Source organism: Leucopleurus acutus, assembly GCF_964270905.1.
Source record: "Leucopleurus acutus genome assembly, chromosome: 16".
NCBI lineage: Eukaryota > Metazoa > Chordata > Mammalia > Artiodactyla > Delphinidae > Leucopleurus > Leucopleurus acutus.
In genome coordinates this window covers 84,384,449-84,401,683 of record NC_139158.1, presented here as the reverse complement: position 1 = coordinate 84,401,683, position 17,235 = coordinate 84,384,449, and the positions used below count along the sequence as shown (strand labels likewise).

General features: G+C 45.8%; 1 protein-coding gene across 1 annotated transcript in view; it reads right to left on the bottom strand.

Moving 5' to 3' along the window:
* The window catches only part of PHACTR3 (phosphatase and actin regulator 3), a gene marked incomplete at both ends in the record, with an annotated part of 235,305 nt that overhangs the window by 23,553 nt on the left and 194,517 nt on the right, over nt 1-17,235 (bottom strand). The window contains one exon of the mRNA XM_082857853.1: nt 9,947-10,100. Within this exon, the coding sequence (XP_082713979.1) occupies nt 9,947-10,100 (154 nt within the window). The remainder of the gene's footprint in view (nt 1-9,946; nt 10,101-17,235) is intronic.

Genomic DNA, 17,235 nt, shown 5'->3' with positions numbered 1-17,235 from the left:
CGGCTGCTCTCTGCCCAGGACATCCTTGCGCTCCGGCTGCCACGTGGGCTGCCACGTATCGAGCCATCATGACCACGCGCCACGTCACCCCCTCTCTGATGCCTGCACCCCAACTCTTCCTCCCTCCTGCCAGATTCATCGCTCCCTCCTAGACCCTCCACTTCCACGGCTGGCTCACACGTCTATTTTGCACGTATTTTATTAGACATGATGCACCTCTGAGCCTATCTTTCCACCTCTGCTCCCCAGCACCCGGCCCCTGCGCTCTGCAGGGACCCGAGGTTTGTGACGGGGCTTTTGCGTCCCAGGAGACGTGCAAGGGTGTGAGATGCGATGCTGCAAGAGAAAGCAGGCCTGCTCTTCCGCGGTCTTGACCTGGCCCGTAAGTCCTTTACAACACCCTCTTACATCACGGCAACCGTGCATAACCCGAGGGGTAGGAGGCAAAATCCGCCAGGGACTTCAGGTTCGGCAGGAACGGCTGTTATTATACAAGGCGGGGGTGGCCACACCAGGCCCTGACCCAGGACTGTCACGTCCTGCATCCGAGGTGAGGCTGCAGCGTGGGCATCGGAGGGTCTACTAGGGGCCGAAGCCGAGGCCCGTGTACAGGACCCCACACCGCATGGAACACAGAGGGAAGGTTCTAGGGCTGCCGACGCTGAAGCAGGCGAAACACCAGCGGAGGATGAGGATGTTACTCACGCGTTAGTTCCGATGAACCAGGAAGTGGATTGAGCCGTAGTGCGTCACGTGCTCTCTGTGCTTTTGTGGAAGATGAGATGCTCCCAGGGCGGGGCGCGGGTAGGGCGAGGGCTCTGGAACCCACGGTCTGGCTGCTCCACCACAGACACTGGGACCCAGCAGGGAGGACCGCTCCTGCCCAGCACTGCGGTCCGGCTAGAGACACAAGCAGCTCGGTGCCCAGCCTGCGGTCAGGGCCAGTCTGTCCCATTCGCTGCTGGTCATGTTGTCATGAAACCTGGGTCAGAAGCTGGCTCTCCCCCCTCCACTTGCCTGAAATTTACCAAAGGACACTTCAGTGGAAGTGAGTGCTCATCTGCACAGATTTCGGTACAAGTTCACAGCAGAACGAAGGCCCCCGAGACCAAGCCCACCCCCGGCTGGCCCCTTCGAAGCCTGAACGACAGCTTCTGCAGGAACACTGTCCCCACATCGCAGCGTGTAACGTCCTCAGGACCCGAAACAGACCTGCCCCACCTGCAGCACATCTGGAGGATGGAGATTCTCGGCTGTCACACTGTTTCCTGACCCTCTGTCCCCAGAGACACTAAGGGGGGGCCCCCGCAGACACAAAGTCCCCTGGGATTAAAACTAACCATCACAGCATGCTTCTTCTCCTTCTAAATCCCTGAATATAAACTCTCAGAAACAGAGTGTTCGGTTAAAATGTGCAAATTGTCATCCTGGCTCTTCACCTGCCCAGTTATTTTCAAGTCACGTGGCTGCCAGCAGTGGGATGGCAATGGAAACCACCAGCTCACTAGGGTGGGATATTCTTATATCATGATCAGTATTTACATTAGTAAAATATAACTTAAAATATTTAAAAATAATATTTTAAGTTTTATTGTCATTTTAATTGGGGATGAAAGGTTCTTTGTTACTATGAATTTTTTAATGTCTGTAGTTACTAGTGAAACTGAATTATTTTCATGTATTTGATAAGAAATTTTGCTCCCTCCCTCCTGAACCACAAATTCCAGGCTGTTACCCACTGATCTGCTGGGTTCTGCTGACAACTGGTTTTCTTTCTTGAATGATGACATCATCTAATTCAATGCATTTTCCTCCTCCTCTTTTATCATTTCTGGAAATGTTGCTCATGTAAAAAATCCATAAAAAGAAAAAAAAAAACACTGATGTGTGAAAATAAGCATTACATGTAGTTTTATTTTAAAAGTAAAGATTTTGAGGCAAACTAAAAGTCTTGATTGTGGGAGGGAAAAGCAAAGCTGGTAGGTCTGTCCCCTCAACACACTAGACCACTATTAAAAATGAACATTTGAATCCTATGAAAAAGAATGGAAAACGCTTCTGACATGATGTTAGATGGCAAAATCTTATGCATGCTAACAGGGCCTCCATAAAAAAATATGTATTTTTTACTTACATTTTTATAGTTAAAATTGAGAAATGGGTTTGAAATCATGTATAGAAAACTATACCCCCTAGAGATAGAATTAAGAATTGAGCAAATTAAAGCAATCCTGAGGAAAAAAGGACAAAGCAGGAGGCACAACCCTCCCAGACTGCAGACTATACTACAAAGCTACGGTAATCAAACAGAGTGCTACTGGCACGAAAAACAGACATATGGATGAATGGAAAAGAATAGAGAGCCCAGAAATAAACCCACACGCCTACGGTCAATTAATCTATAACAAAGGAGGCAAGGATATACAATGGAGAAAAGACAGTCTTTTCAGTAAGTGGTGCTGGAAAACTGGGCAGCCACATGTAAATCAATGAGATTAGAACATTCCCTCATACCACATACAAAAATAAACTCAAAATGGTTTAAAGACCTAAATGTAAGATCTGAAACCATAAAACTCCTAGGAGAGAACATAGGCAGAACACTCTTTGACATAAATTGTAGCATTATTTTCTTGGATCAATCTCCTAAGGCAAAATAAATAAATGCAAAAATAAACAGATGGGACCTAATTAAACTTAAAAGCGTTTGCACAGCAAAGGAAACCATCAATAAAACAAAAAGACAACCTACCGAATGGGAGAAAATATTTGCAAATCATGTGACTGACAAGAGGTTAATACCCAAAATCTACAAACAGCTCGTACGATTCAATATCAAAAAACCAAACAATCCAATCGAAAAAATGGGCAGAAGACCTAACTAGACATTTCTCTAAAGAAGACATACAGATGGCAAACAGGCACGTGAAAAGATGCTCAACATCACTAATCATTAGAGAAATGAAAATCAAAACTACCGTGAGGTATCACCTCACACCAGTCAGAATGGCCATCATCAAAAAGTCTACACATAACAAATGCTGGAGAGGGTGTGGAGAAAAGGGAACTCTCCTACACTGTTGGTGGGAATGTAAATTGGTACAGCCACTATGAAGAACAGTGTGGAGTTTCCTTAAAAAATTAAAAACAGAACTATCACATGACCAGCAATTCCACTCCTGGGTATAAATCCAAAAGAAATGAAAACACTACTTTGAAAAGATACATGCACCCCAATGTTCATAGCAGCACTATTTACAACAGCCAAGACATGGAAACAACCTGAGTGTCCATCAACAGACAACTGGCTTAAGGTATATGTACATACACACACACAGAATATTAAGCAGCCATAGAAAAGAATGAAAAACTACCATCTGCAGCAACATGGATGGACCTAGAGAATATTATCCTTAGTGAAATAAGTCAGAGAAAGACAAGTACTATATGATGTCATGTATATATGAATCTAAAAAATAATGCAAATGAATATGTATACAAAACAGAAACAGACTCACAGACATAGAAAACAAACTTATGGTTACCAAAGGGGAGAGGAAAAGGGGGAGGGGCAAATTCGGGGTATGAGATTAACAGATACAAATTACTATACATAAAATAGATAAGCAGCAAAGATATACTGTATAGTACAGGGAATTATACCCATTATCTTGTAATAACCTATAATGGAGTATAATCTCAAAAATGCACAATCACTAAGTTGTACACCTGAAACTAATACAATATTGTAAATCATCTATACTTCAATTTAAGAAAAAGGAAACTACTGAAGCACTTTGGAGAACTACAGCAGACAGAAAGAGAGGTGACAAAAGCAAACTTAAACTGAAATAGAGATGCTCACCAATAATCGTGTCTCGCTCACAACCACTCCCTCCACGACCTCAGCCTCCAGGTGGGCATCAGTTTCACAGGAATGCTTGAGAAAAATTTCAAGTCCTACATGTTTGGAGTTACTGGCAAATAGGCAAAACCTCCAATGTTGAATCATCAAATGGCAAGAGTCTGTGGTAATGCCTATATCTTAGTTTTCTTGTAACCACGAAAAAATGTAACATAGGTGAAAGGGTTGGAACACAGTATGGTCAATAAATGTGAGACTCCTTCCTTCCAAAAAAAAAAAAGAGTTGAGGAAATTAAGACAAAGGCCATACAACAGAAGATCAAACACAGACACACAACCCAAACGATACAACACACTTGTGACAGGTATCTGCATACTTGGCTCTGAGCTTCCTGGTGGCCAAGGCAAAAAGGGAAACACAATCAACTATAAAATGTGCATTCTCCTTAAGATACTAACAGACAGCTGTTACACAGAAGTACAGCTTATTTTGATCCTGAGGCCTCCAAGAACGGTCTCCAAGGGTGGCAAGGAAGGGGACACAGTGCAGCCTAAGGCAGCAGTGACACTTAGGAGAAGGGCTCTGTTAAGATACAGATTCCTGTTCAAGAGACTTGGGGTGAGGCCTGGGAATCTGTGCTTTCACAAAGCTCCCTGGTGATTTGGATGGATGCTCTGATGTTGGAACTGGCGTAGATCGGGTGACCAATTACCCCCGCACCCCATATTTTCCGCTGTGTGAGCACAGGCAAGTGACTGCACTGTTCTGAGCCAGTTATCCTCATCTGAAAAATAGGACCATTAATAGCACCTACCCCAGAGAGCTCTCGCAAGGCTCCCAGGAGGTAATATGCATGAAACGCTTAGCAGGAAGCTGGTACACAGAAGACACTGAATACATGTTAGCAACGACCATCATTAATAACCACACTTTTCTGTCCCTCCTTAGATGGTGCTTATGGGGCAGGATTCAAGTCACCCAGGAGGAGCTGGGCTCCCACCCGGCACTGCAGGTCGGGAAGAGGAAAAGCAGCAAATATTTAGCAACATCTGTTATTATGAAATCCCCCACCCGCTGCAATGACGCCTCAACACTTCCCAAAGGAGCAGCTTCCTTTGCAGCAATTAAAATTAAGCCATTTTTTTTTCCTGCTAAGGCCAGAAAAAGTAAGGTTTCTGTATTTTCTGAACCCTGTGTCCACAGAGCTGAGACCCTGCACTGCGCCCCGGCATTCCTGACACCTTCAGCGGTAAGAAAGTCCCACGGCTAATGCTAGGTTCATGGTGCTGATTATAAGAGTGCCAATCTCCACCCCCATCCTTAAAAGCATCAAGCCTCCTCCTTAAAATTCCGCAGATTTCAAGGCAAGCACGGGGCAAGGGAGCGGCAGCACAGAACACTCCTTCCTGGGAATCTGTTTCCCGGAGGCCTGAGTGGCGGCAGCCTGTTCTGGATGTGGGAGAACGAAACGTACAAAGGGACCGGCTGGAGGGTCATTTAATGCACGTGCACTGAACGCCTGTGTTAACGTGCTACTGGAGGGCGCTACTGAGCATTAATCAGCTTCTCACACGCGGTCCCACAGCAGAGGACGCCCCAAGGGAGACTTAACAGAAGGTTTGTGCATCGCTCCGGAGGAGCCGGCCGGGCAAAAAACACCACAGTCACGGACCAGAACAACAATGTACTGACATTAACAACTACGCTAACACGACCTTGGCCCTCCAGGCGCTGCTCTACAGCAGCTCACTACCCTGGCCTGGCCTGCTGCATAGCCTCTGCCCCTGCCCAGGTGACAACTAGCCCGAGGGCGTCCAGCCAGGACCAAACAGCAGCAGTTCCACCCCCCAGAGCGCCTCCTGCAGGGATGCACTTTCACCTGTCTGTCCAGGGACTAACCTGGAACTTTCCAAAGGGGCCCCAGGAGGAAGGTGCTGCCACAGTGTTGAATTTACACACCTGGGGGAGATTCAGAGAAGGCCGTGCTGGCCCAAACCCACACCGCTGTGACGGAAAGCCTGGGATTTGAACCTACTTGTCTATGTTTCCCCAGAGCCGTGGTCGGCCGAGAGTCTCTGTTCGCTAACTGCACTGTTCCGGGGGTGGGAGAATATTTGCATCCCCTCGGGTTCCCGCCAACACAGGCATGGAGTGTTTTGCACAGAAGCCCAGGGCACTGGCTGGAGGCCTGAATGTCCCCTGATGGAAGCCACACCAGTATGAGAAAACGCAAAGCAGAGACTTAGATGAGCCAGGCCCCCCAGAGCTCTGCTTCCCCCGCCACACAGGCCTGGGGGTTCTGAGGGACCACCCATCGCCTGACTCCTAGCCCACCTCCTCTGAGCTGTGTGACCCTGGGCAAGTTCCTTAACCTCTCTCATCAAGCCTTAGTTTTCTCATCTGTAAAATGGAGATGATGATAACACCTCCTCTATCGGTTCCTGTAAAGATTAAATGAAATGAGGGAAAGGAAGCAAAACATACTGTATGGGGTCTGCACTTAAAAGGGAAAGTTGTCACTTGATCACTGTGTAGTATATACAGATGTCGAATTACAATGCTGGACACCTGAAGCTTATATAATAATAATAAAAGAGAAAGCTGTCGGGCATCCTTAAATTGCGGCACACAACCCAACTGAAGCAAGACAGTAATTTCTAGAACTTGCCCACTGTGTGAGGCACGGGAGCTAAGGGTCTGTAATACTCTGCGGATTCACTTACACACGCCGTAAAGGTGAGCTGGGCTCCCATACAGAAAGGGGGTGACCATGATCACAGGGCTTTACTCCTCCTTTACTCCCAAGCTGACTCCGACTTCATGCAAATCCCCAGAGCCAGCACACAGAGTCAGGGGAGACCGTGACCACTTCATCCAGAAAAGTCCTAGGAGCGCCCAAAAGATAAAAGAGTAAACGGTCCGGGGCTTCCCTGGTGGCGCAGTGGTTGGGAGTCCGCCTGCCGATGCAGGGGACACGGGTTCGTGCCCTGTTCCGGGAAGATCCCACATGCCGCAGAGTGGCTGGGCCTGTGAGCCACGGCCGCTGAGCCTGCGCGTCCGGAGCCTGTGTCCCGCAACGGGAGGGGTCGCAACAGTGAGAGGCCCGCGTACCGCAAAAAAAAAAAAAAAAAAAAGAGTAAGGGTCTGGAAATTTTTAAAAATACACAGTACGAAAACACCAACTGCACTTCAGGATACAGTGAATGGCACGTTGCCACAGCAACCAGAGGCTGAATTATTCAGCAAGCGATGGCAGAAGAATCTCTGAAAGGCGGCAAAACAAAGACAAACGATCCAATTAAACCATTTCTGCAGGGGAAACAAACCGGGCCGGCCAGGAAGGCTACGTCTGCCCGCCTGGGATGTGACTTCTCAACCACGCTCTCTTCGTGTCTAATTCTGGGGTCGCTTTTCCGTTTTTAAACATGGTGACAAACGTCCAAGGAGCTACTATGTTCTAGTCCAAGCTTTAAAATGAGTTACAGATTCCGTCCAGGGCCTGTGTCTGGGGTATCACTTACTTAGGAGTCCTTTGAGGTTTCCCAGCACCCCACCTTTTCCCACCTCCCGTCTGCACTGGGAGACAGGAGTGGGGTCCCCAGAGTTCTCTTAAGCCGAGCACCATCGTGACCATTTTGTTATCCTTGAATCACATATGCTACAATGTTTACTATTGTTTTTTAAATTCACTTAATAGTCTATCTTGAAAGAGAAGTTAGTTTGTTTAGCAAATAGAAAACCATTATCGCTTGGCATAATTAGATGACAACTGCAAAAATAATACGTGTAAACATCATTTTTTTGACTTTCGGGCAGGGAAGGATGTTTTAAAACATGGCACAAATAATATGGACCATAAAGTATATCAGGGCCCAGGAAACTTTGCCCCGTGGGCTGCTGTTGATGTTTGTACATAAAGTCGCATTGGCATGCAGCCGCACTCACCACGCATTGGCCATGCGTTAGCGTGACGACAAAGTCGTGTGGTCACAGCAGACACAGTTGGATCCACAGAGCCAGAAATATTCAGTATCTGACTCTTCACAGAAAAAGTCTGCTGACACCTGAAGTATATGAGCGATAATCTGATAACTTTAAAAATAAAAAACTTTCCCGCATCAAAGGAAAGCATGAACAAAATGACAATACCAGTCCTGAAGAGGGAGAAGAGGTGTCATTCACAGACCTGGAAAAGACTGGAAGCTGCAATCTCCAGGGTAAAATCCTCAAATCATTAAGATAAAGAAAACTGCAGGTAATGCACATGAAAGGAACTGAAAAAACAGACAGCTAATAAACACTGAAAAAAAGTTCAATCTCATTAGAAACGAGAGGAAACCAGGCCTCCTGCGACGGTGCATCCCGTCCATGACACAGGCAACAAGGACACCAAGCTTCATCTGCCAGCATATCCCCTTGGCCATGAGATCGATGCACCTGTGTTTCCACCCCTCCTTCCTTCCCACCCATAAGCATTTACTGAGCACCCATCTGGTCTGTACAAAGCCCCAGAGTGGGTACCAGCCACGCAGGAAGAGGTCTGAGGAAGCTTCCGGGAATACGGAGCTCAGGGGAGCTCTCTCCCTCATTACCCACAACTGTATCTGTAGCAACGGTCACGGCGCCTGCCTGCCCCTCATTTGAGTAAAATAAGCCTTTGCTGAATGACCAGACACAGAGTGATAAGTGCGTGGTGAGTTGACAATCTCACTGCAGTCAGGCTAAGAACGTCCAACCTGCAGAGGCCCCCTCAACCCGTTAATATCAGGGATTTCGTTAAAATCCCCCTCAGCCCAGAGACTCATCAGGTCGGGGTGGGGCTCAGCAATCTGTATTTTAAAAAGCTTCTCCCTGGTCTGGGTTCAGAGCCGATACAGGAGGAGGGGCTGAGGACCCGGCTCCCAGGCCCCACGAGCCATGGTGAGCACCGACTTACTGAGCACCTACTTTGTGCCGGGGCTCGGCCATATGCCTTCCTTACGGGATCTCCCCCCCAATTCACAATGACCTAGACAGCATCAGCACCCCACCTCATAGACGAGAAAACCAAGACCCGGGGAGGTAAGGCCGCTGGTCCAAGGTCCCCCAGCACGTCAGCACAGAGCAGGGCTATGTGATTCCAAGCCCTCAGGACCCCAGCTGGGGACCCCGGATGCCTGCAGAAATGTGCACCACGCTGAGCCCGCCCCTCCTCCACCGTGATCCCGCAGCTGGTATCATCCCCATTTTACAGGTAAGAAAACTGAGGCCCACAGAATCACAGCATCTGGGCGCTGGGCTTCACCCCCTCACACTCATTGCCCCCCGCTCTGAAAAAACTCAAAGGATTTCGGAGGGTGGCAACACGGGGGCCCAAGCTCCCCGACAGAGAGCAGAGACAAGGGCCTGTCCACCCGAAACGAGGAGACCTGAGCCTCGGGCAGAGGAAAGACCACCTGGAGGAGAAGTCCAGGGCGACCTTCAGATCAGGGGTCCTCGACTGGGGGATGGCTCCGTGCCCCAGGGGACACCTGGCAGTAACTGGAGACACTTTTGGTTGTCACCATGGGAGGCAGGGTGAGGGGCTGTGAGCATCTCCAGGGTAGAGGCCAGGGATGCTGCTAAACGTCCTACCGCGCACAGGACGGTCATCCGGCCCCGAACATCAGGGGCCCCGAGTTCGGGAGATCCTGCTTCCGGCCCTCGCTCCTCCGGAGGGCAGGGGGCACCACAGACCAGTAGCACCGGCAGCCCCCCGGAGCCTGTCCACACCATAGGCCTTGCTTGGCTTCTATAACCAGTGCTTCTCCCCAGGGAAGAGTGGCCCCGGGGGGATCGGGCACTGTCTGGGGACAGTGTCGGCTGTCACAGGGGCGTGCAGCCTGCAGAGGCCAGGGGGCTGCCAAGCATCTGACAGCGCCCCGACGGCCCCCGCGGTGAAGAGCCGTCTGGCCCTGAGCGTCGACAGTGGCGAGGCTGGGAAACCCCGCGCCGGGCACTGCGTTTGGGGCCGGGACAGCGCAGTGTGGGGAAGGTGGGACATCCGAGGGGTCGGGCTGCAGGGCCGGGACCAGCTCCCACTGTGTCCACGCGCCACTTACTTGGAGAGTTTCATCTCAATCTGCTGCCGGATCTCCTGCCTCTCTTCGGCCGTCCTCCTGGGGAAGATATTGCGGTCTTCCAGTTCCTGCTTGCTGGGCCGGTTCCTCAGTTTCACTGCCAGGAGCTCCTTCTTGCACTTCCTCGGCAGTGTTCCTAAGAGAAGGGGCACCGAGAAAGCGGGTGTCAGGGGGTCGCTGGCTGCCAGTGCAGCCAGCACTTCCCACCCTCCTGCAGGAAAGAACCTGGACCAGAGCCACGCGGGCACGTCTGGCAGCTGTAATGCCCTCCAGCGAACGCTGGGCAACGCACCTCCCTTCACAAAGGCCCACACACAACCATGCCTTCCACAGGTGCGGGACCGTTCATGCAGCCGGGGTCTCCAGAGACAGTCCCGATCGATACCCTTTGCCCCAGAGCAATTACTAAGAGCGCCACGTTTTCTTTCAGAAGTGCCCAGGTGCAGATCATAAACTACAGTTACTTTACCCATGGTGGTCTGTCCCCCCATCCCCCTGTCACCCCCCTCTCCCCTCTGCCTGTGACCCCGTGGCCATGTGGGTCGTCTTCCATTCCTGGACGATCCCAACTCAGGGTCTCTGCACCATGTCTTTCCCATGGCGACCCCCCTGCTCTGCCTGGACCATCCAGGGCCGGCCACCTCCTGAATCACACTGCTGGCGTTGAGCCCTGCCCCCAAAGAGGCCCGATGGGTCCTCCAATCGCCATCACCCACCCGATTAACTCCTCCCCTATCTGGTCTCTTTCTTGTTCACTAGTTTATCCTCCATCCCCTCCACTAGCTTTTAAGCTCGACAACAGTCTGTTCTCCTGGGTCCTGGAACAGTGTTGACGCAACAGGTTATCAAGGAACACGGCTCAGTGAGCCTGGTTCAGGGTCGAGAGGCTGACATTGACTTTCAGTTCTACACACGTCCAAGCAGCAGAGTGACATCGGTGTGCACGTAAGGTCTTAAGGAACGACGACGTTTAAACGTACTGAAGAGCAGAAAAGGGGGCTGGGCTGCATTCACGGGCGGAAAAGGAAACGGCATGGAGCTGCATGAAGAGCAGAGTCCTTACCTGCCCCGCGGCGAGTGCACGCACTGATAACGGGCAGGGAACTCCGGAGCACGACACAGACTGCAGTTTTGCGGCGTGTGGTTTTGCCCTTTTACTAGGGCATGGGTTTAAATCTCGGGGGCTCAGACCATCATCCAATGAGGTCAACCCCACAGGTGGAGGGAAACTTTATTTCTTAAGAATAATGGCTCACCAAAGAAAGCCCATTCCTACTGTGGGGTACAGGAATACAAAGCAAGAAATGCCTAGTAAGTCTGGGATAAAGTAAGATATAAAAAATTGGACTTGACTGAGGCTTGAGTTTCTAATATGAACTTGTTTGCTGTGTGTTTTATTAGAGACAAAGAGAAAAATAATGACCCCCAAAGCCATGTCAGCCAGGACTCCAGCCCGATTTTGTTTTAATAGCTTTATACATGACCAGAGTCCTGTATTTATAGAATCATGAAGGCCTAAGGCAGTCACATGCATTTTTCTGTTGATCTTTACTGCATGGTCTGGGGGAAATTGAAAGCTAAACTGGCATTTATGAACTGAGGGAGTCTCAAAGGCCTCAGGACAAATCCTTCGTGAATGTCAAAGGTCTGATAGCTGGCGAGAAGGACTGCCATGTTTAGACAACTGTAATATGCTAACCACGAAACTACACCGAATGCGGTTTCATCTTTCTAGCTTTCGATAAAGAATGTCTTTAAGCCTACTGCAAATGTCGCGGCATACTTGTCATTACAAACTTTAAGCATATTCGTTCTTAACTGAGAGAAAGATCCTTTCATCAGAGATTTCTAGATGAAATGAGAATTCACTCCACAGGGAATCTCTGTGCTAAGAGCAATTAATTCTCCTCAGCTTATTCATCCAGGCCCTAAGAGCACAGCATGGCACCCAGTAGGGCCACAATGAAAACGTCTGGGCTGACGGTCTTCCCCAAGCTATCAGGAGGTTAACAGCTTTGACTACTTAAAAGTCAAAAAGGGAAACTTCCAGACACATAGCTTAAAGTGAGGGCTTTTCATGAAGTTGAGGGGCACTTCTACACAACTGATGGAATTAATCTAAACGAGCAGGGGATCCAGAGCAGGATGTGACACTGAGAAACAGAGGCCAGGAGACCTTCCTGTCCTGACGATGGGAACAAGCCACCCTCTCCCCCAAAGGCCCCCAAACACACTTGTGATCCTACCTTTGGGGCCAGAAATCCCACTTCCAAGAGTCTGCTCCCAAAACAAATGGGACAAGCACACAAAACACACATAAGAGGGTGTTCACGCAGCCTCATTTACGAAAGAAAGAAATTAAACACAGCCGAAATACGACAAGACAGCATGTGTTACATTACGGCGCATCTGTAGCATGTGAATATCGTGAACCTATCATGAACCTAAAAGCAGTGGTATATACATTACTGAGGGACAAAAAGACAGACGTGATATGTTGCTAAGAAAAGCAACTTGTAGGAAAGCATGTACTTTTATATATAAATATATCTGTGTATGTGTTTGCATCTAATTTTGTAAGAATTTATAATCTTCCTATAAATCGGCATAGAGATGCCAGGAATGGATTTTACTTATTAATTTTGGTTTTCTGTATTTTATTTGTAATCATCAACATAGCTTCCTTATATCAAAATCATTGTTTAAAAAGAAAGACCTTTGTGGAGTGACAGCAGTGAAGATGGTGGAAAATTCTCTCTATGAAAGCAACAAGAAAACTGCAAAATCATCAGAGTCAACTTTTTCAGAACTCTGTAAATTAACTAAAGGGTTGCAGCAACACAGGGAATCTTTATTCAAGGAAAACTGGATGAATCTCAGGAAGAATGTTTTACTCTGTCCCTTTCTCCCCTGGCCCTTTCTCCAGCTTGGCAGCAGCCTTGAAGCAGTCTGTTTTCTGCTGAAAACCAGGGACCTGGCAGCCACTGGAGGGAGGGGAACAGGCTTCATTCCCAAAGAGCTGTCATCATTTGACCTGTCGCTGGTTCTCTGAAGTCCCCACTGCAAGGCTGTCCACATTGGATCTGACTCAGAGCTGGCCCAATGCAAAACTACCTTCTCCCAGGGGGCGTGTTTGTCAAAAACAATACTGTCTTTCCAAGCGCAAGGCTTTCATTTATCTTTGGACCAGTCTTCCTCAATACTCTATGGAGTTCTTGATTGGCCAAAGCCAAAAACAATCAATGCATAGGCCAAATATTGTAAGTCAATTAAAAGAAAAACCTTAGAAGAGAAAAAGGGACTGAGAAAATATTTGAAGAGATTATAGTTGAAAACTTCCCTAATATGGGAAAGGAAATAGTTAATCAAGTCCGGGAAGCACAGAGTCCCATACAGGATAAATCCAAGGAGAAACACGTCAAGACACATATTAATCAAACTATCAAAAATTAAATACAAAGAACAAATGTTAAAAGCAGCAAGGGAAAAACAACACATAAGGGAATCCCCATAAGGTTAACAGCTAACCTTTCAGCAGAAACTCTGCAAGCCAGAAGGGACTGGCAGGACATATTTAAAGTGATGAAGGAGAAAAATCTACAACCAAGATTACTCTACCCAGCAAGGATCTCATTCAGATTTGACAGAGAAATTAAAACCTTTACAGAGAAGCAAAAGCTAAGAGAATTCAGCACCACCAAACCAGCTTTACAACAAATGCTAAAGGAACTTCTCTAGGCAGGAAACACAAGAGAAGGAAAAGACCTACAATAATAAACCCAAAACAATTAAGAAAATGGTAATAGGAACATACATATCAATAATTACCTTAAATGGAAATGGATTAAATGCACCAACCAAAAGACACAGACTTGCTGAATGGATACAAAAACAAAACCTATATATATGCTGTCTACAAGAGACCCACTTCAGACCTAGGGACACACACAGACTGAAAGTGAGGGGATGGAAAAAGATATTCCATGCAAATGGAAGTCAAAAGAAAGCTGGAGTAGCAATTCTCATATCAGACAAGAGACTTTGAAACAAAGACTATTACAAGAGACAAAGAAGGACACTACATAATGATCAAGGGATCAATCCAAGAAGAAGATATAACAATTGTAAATATTTATGCACCCAACATAGGAGCACCTCAATACATAAGGCAAATACTAACAGCCATAAAAGGGGAAATCGACACGAACACATTCATAGTAGGGGACTTTAACACCCCACTTTCACCAATGGGCAGATCATCCAAAATGAAAATAAATAAGGAAACACAAGCTTTAAATGATACATTAAACAAGATGGACTTAATTGATATTTATAGGACATTCCATTCCCCAAACAACAGAATACACATTTTTCTCAAGTGCTCATGGAACATTCTCCAGGATAGATCATATCTTGGGTCACAAATCAAGCCTTGGTAAATGTAAGAAAACTGAAATCATATCAAGTATCTTTTCCGACCACAACGCTATGAGACTAGATATCGATTACAGGAAAAGATCTGTAAAAAATATAAACACACACTACTTAATAACCAAGAGATCACTGAAGAAGTCAAAGAGGAAATCAAAGAATACCTAGAAACAAATGACAATGAAAACATGACGACCCAAAACCTATGGGATGCAGCAAAAGCAGTTCTAAGAGGGAAGTTTATAGCAATACAATCCTACCTTAAGAAACAAGAAACATCTCAAATAAACAACCTAAACTTACACCTAAATCAATTAGAGAAAGAAGAACAATAAAAACCCAAAGTTAGCAGAAGGAAAGAAATCATAAAGATCAGATCAGAAAGAAATGAAAAAGAAATGAAGGAAACGATAGCAAAGATCAATAAAATTAAAAGCGGGTTCTTTGAGAAGATAAACAAAATTGATAAACCATTAACCAGACTTGTCAAGAAAAAAAGAGAGAAGACTCAAATCAATAGAATTAGAAATGAAAAAGGAGATGTAACAACTGACACTGAAGAAATACAAAGGATCATGAGAGATTACTACAAGCAACTCTATGCCAATAAAATGGACAACCTGGAAGAAATGGACAAATTCTTAGAAAGGCACAACCTGCCAAGACTGAATCAGGAAGAAATAGAAAATATGAACAGACCAATCACAAGCACTGAAATTGAAACTGTGATTAAAAATCTTCCAACAAACAAAAGCCCAGGACCAGATGGCTTCACAGGCGAATTCTATCAAACATTTAGAGAAGAGCTAACACTTATCCTTCTCAAACTCTTCCAAAATATAGCAGAAGGAACACTCCCAAATTCATTCTACGAGGCCATGATCACTCTGATACCGAAACCAGACAAAGATGTCACAGAGAAAGAAAACTACAGGCCAATTATCACTGATGAACATAGATGCAAAAATCCTCAACAGAACACTAGCAAACAGAATCCAACAGCACATTAAAAGCATCATACACTATGATCAAGTGGGATTTATCCCAGGAATGCAAGGATTCTTCAATATTTACACATCAATCAACATGATACACCATATTAACAAACTGAAGGAAAAAACCATATGATAATCTCAATAGATGCAGAGAAAACTCTTGACAAAATTCAACACCCATTTATGATAAAATCCCTCAAGAAAGTAGGCATTGAGGGAACTTTCCTCAATATAATAAAGGCCATATATGAAAAACCCACAGCCAACATTGTCTTCAATGGTGAAAAACTGAAAGCATTTCCACTAAGCTCAGGAACAAGACAAGGTTGCCCACTCTCACCACTCTTACTCAACATAGTTTTGGAAGTTTTAGCCACAGCAATCAGAGAAGAAAAGGAAATAAAAGGAATCTGAATCGGAAAAGAAGAAGTAAAGCCGTCACTGTTTGCAGATGACATGATACTATACATAGAGAATCCTAAAGATGCTACCAGAAAACTACTAGAGCTAATCAATGAATCTGGTAAAGTAGCAGGATACAAAATTAATGCACAGAAATCTCTTGCATTCCTATACACTAATGATGAAAAATCTGAAAGTGAAATCAAGAAAAAACTCCCATTTACCACTGCAACATAAAGAATAAAATATCTAGGAATAAACCTACCTAAGGAGACAAAGACCTGTATGCAGAAAATTATAAGACACTGATGAAAGCAATTAAAAATGATACAAATAGATGGAGAGATATATCATGTTCTTGGATTGGAAGAATCAACATTGTGGAAATGACTCTACTACCCAAAGCAATCTGCAGATTCAATGCAATCCCTATCAAACTACCACTGGCATTTTTCACAGAACTAGAACAAAAAATTTCACAATTTGTATGGAAACACAAAAGACCCCGAATAGCCAAAGCAATCTTATGAAAAATGGATCTGGAGGAATCAGGCTCCCTGACTTCATACTATACTACAAAGCTACAGTAATCAAGACAGTATGGTACTGGCACAGAAACAGAAAGATAGATCAAGGAACAGGATAGAAAGCCCAGAGATAAACCCACGCACATATGGTCACCTTACCTTTGATAAAGGAGGCAAGAATATACAGTGGAGAAAAGACAGCCTCTTCAATAAGTGGTGCTGGGAAAACTGGACGGCTACATGTAAAAGAATGAAATTAGAACACTCCCTAACACCATACACAAAAATAAACTCGAAATGGATTAAACACCTCAATGTAAGGCCAGACACCATCAAAGTCTTCGAGGAAAACATAGGCACAACACTCTATGACATACACCACAGCAAGATCCTTTTTGACCCACCTCCTAGAGAAATGGAAATAAAAACAAAAATAAACAAATGGGACCTAATGAAACTAAAAGCTTTTGCACAGCAAAGGAAACCATAAACAAGACCAAAAGACAACCCTCAGAATGGGAGAAAATATTTGCAGATGAAGCAACTGACAAAGGATTAATCTCCAAAACATACAAGCAACACATGCAGCTCAATATCAAAAAAAACAAAGAACCCAATCCAAAAATGGGCAGAAGACCTAAATAGACATTTCTCCAAAGAAGATATACAGACTGCCAACAAACACATGAAAGAATGCTCAACATCATTAATCATTAGAGAAATGCAAATCAAAACTACAATGAGATATCATCTCACACCAGTCAGAATGGCCATCATCAAAAAATCTAGAAACAATAAATGCTGGAGAGGGTGTGGAGAAAAGGGAACTCTCTTGCACCGTTGGTGGGAATGTAAATTGATACAGCCACTGTGGAGAAAAATATGGAGGTTCCTTAACAAATTAAAAATAGAACTA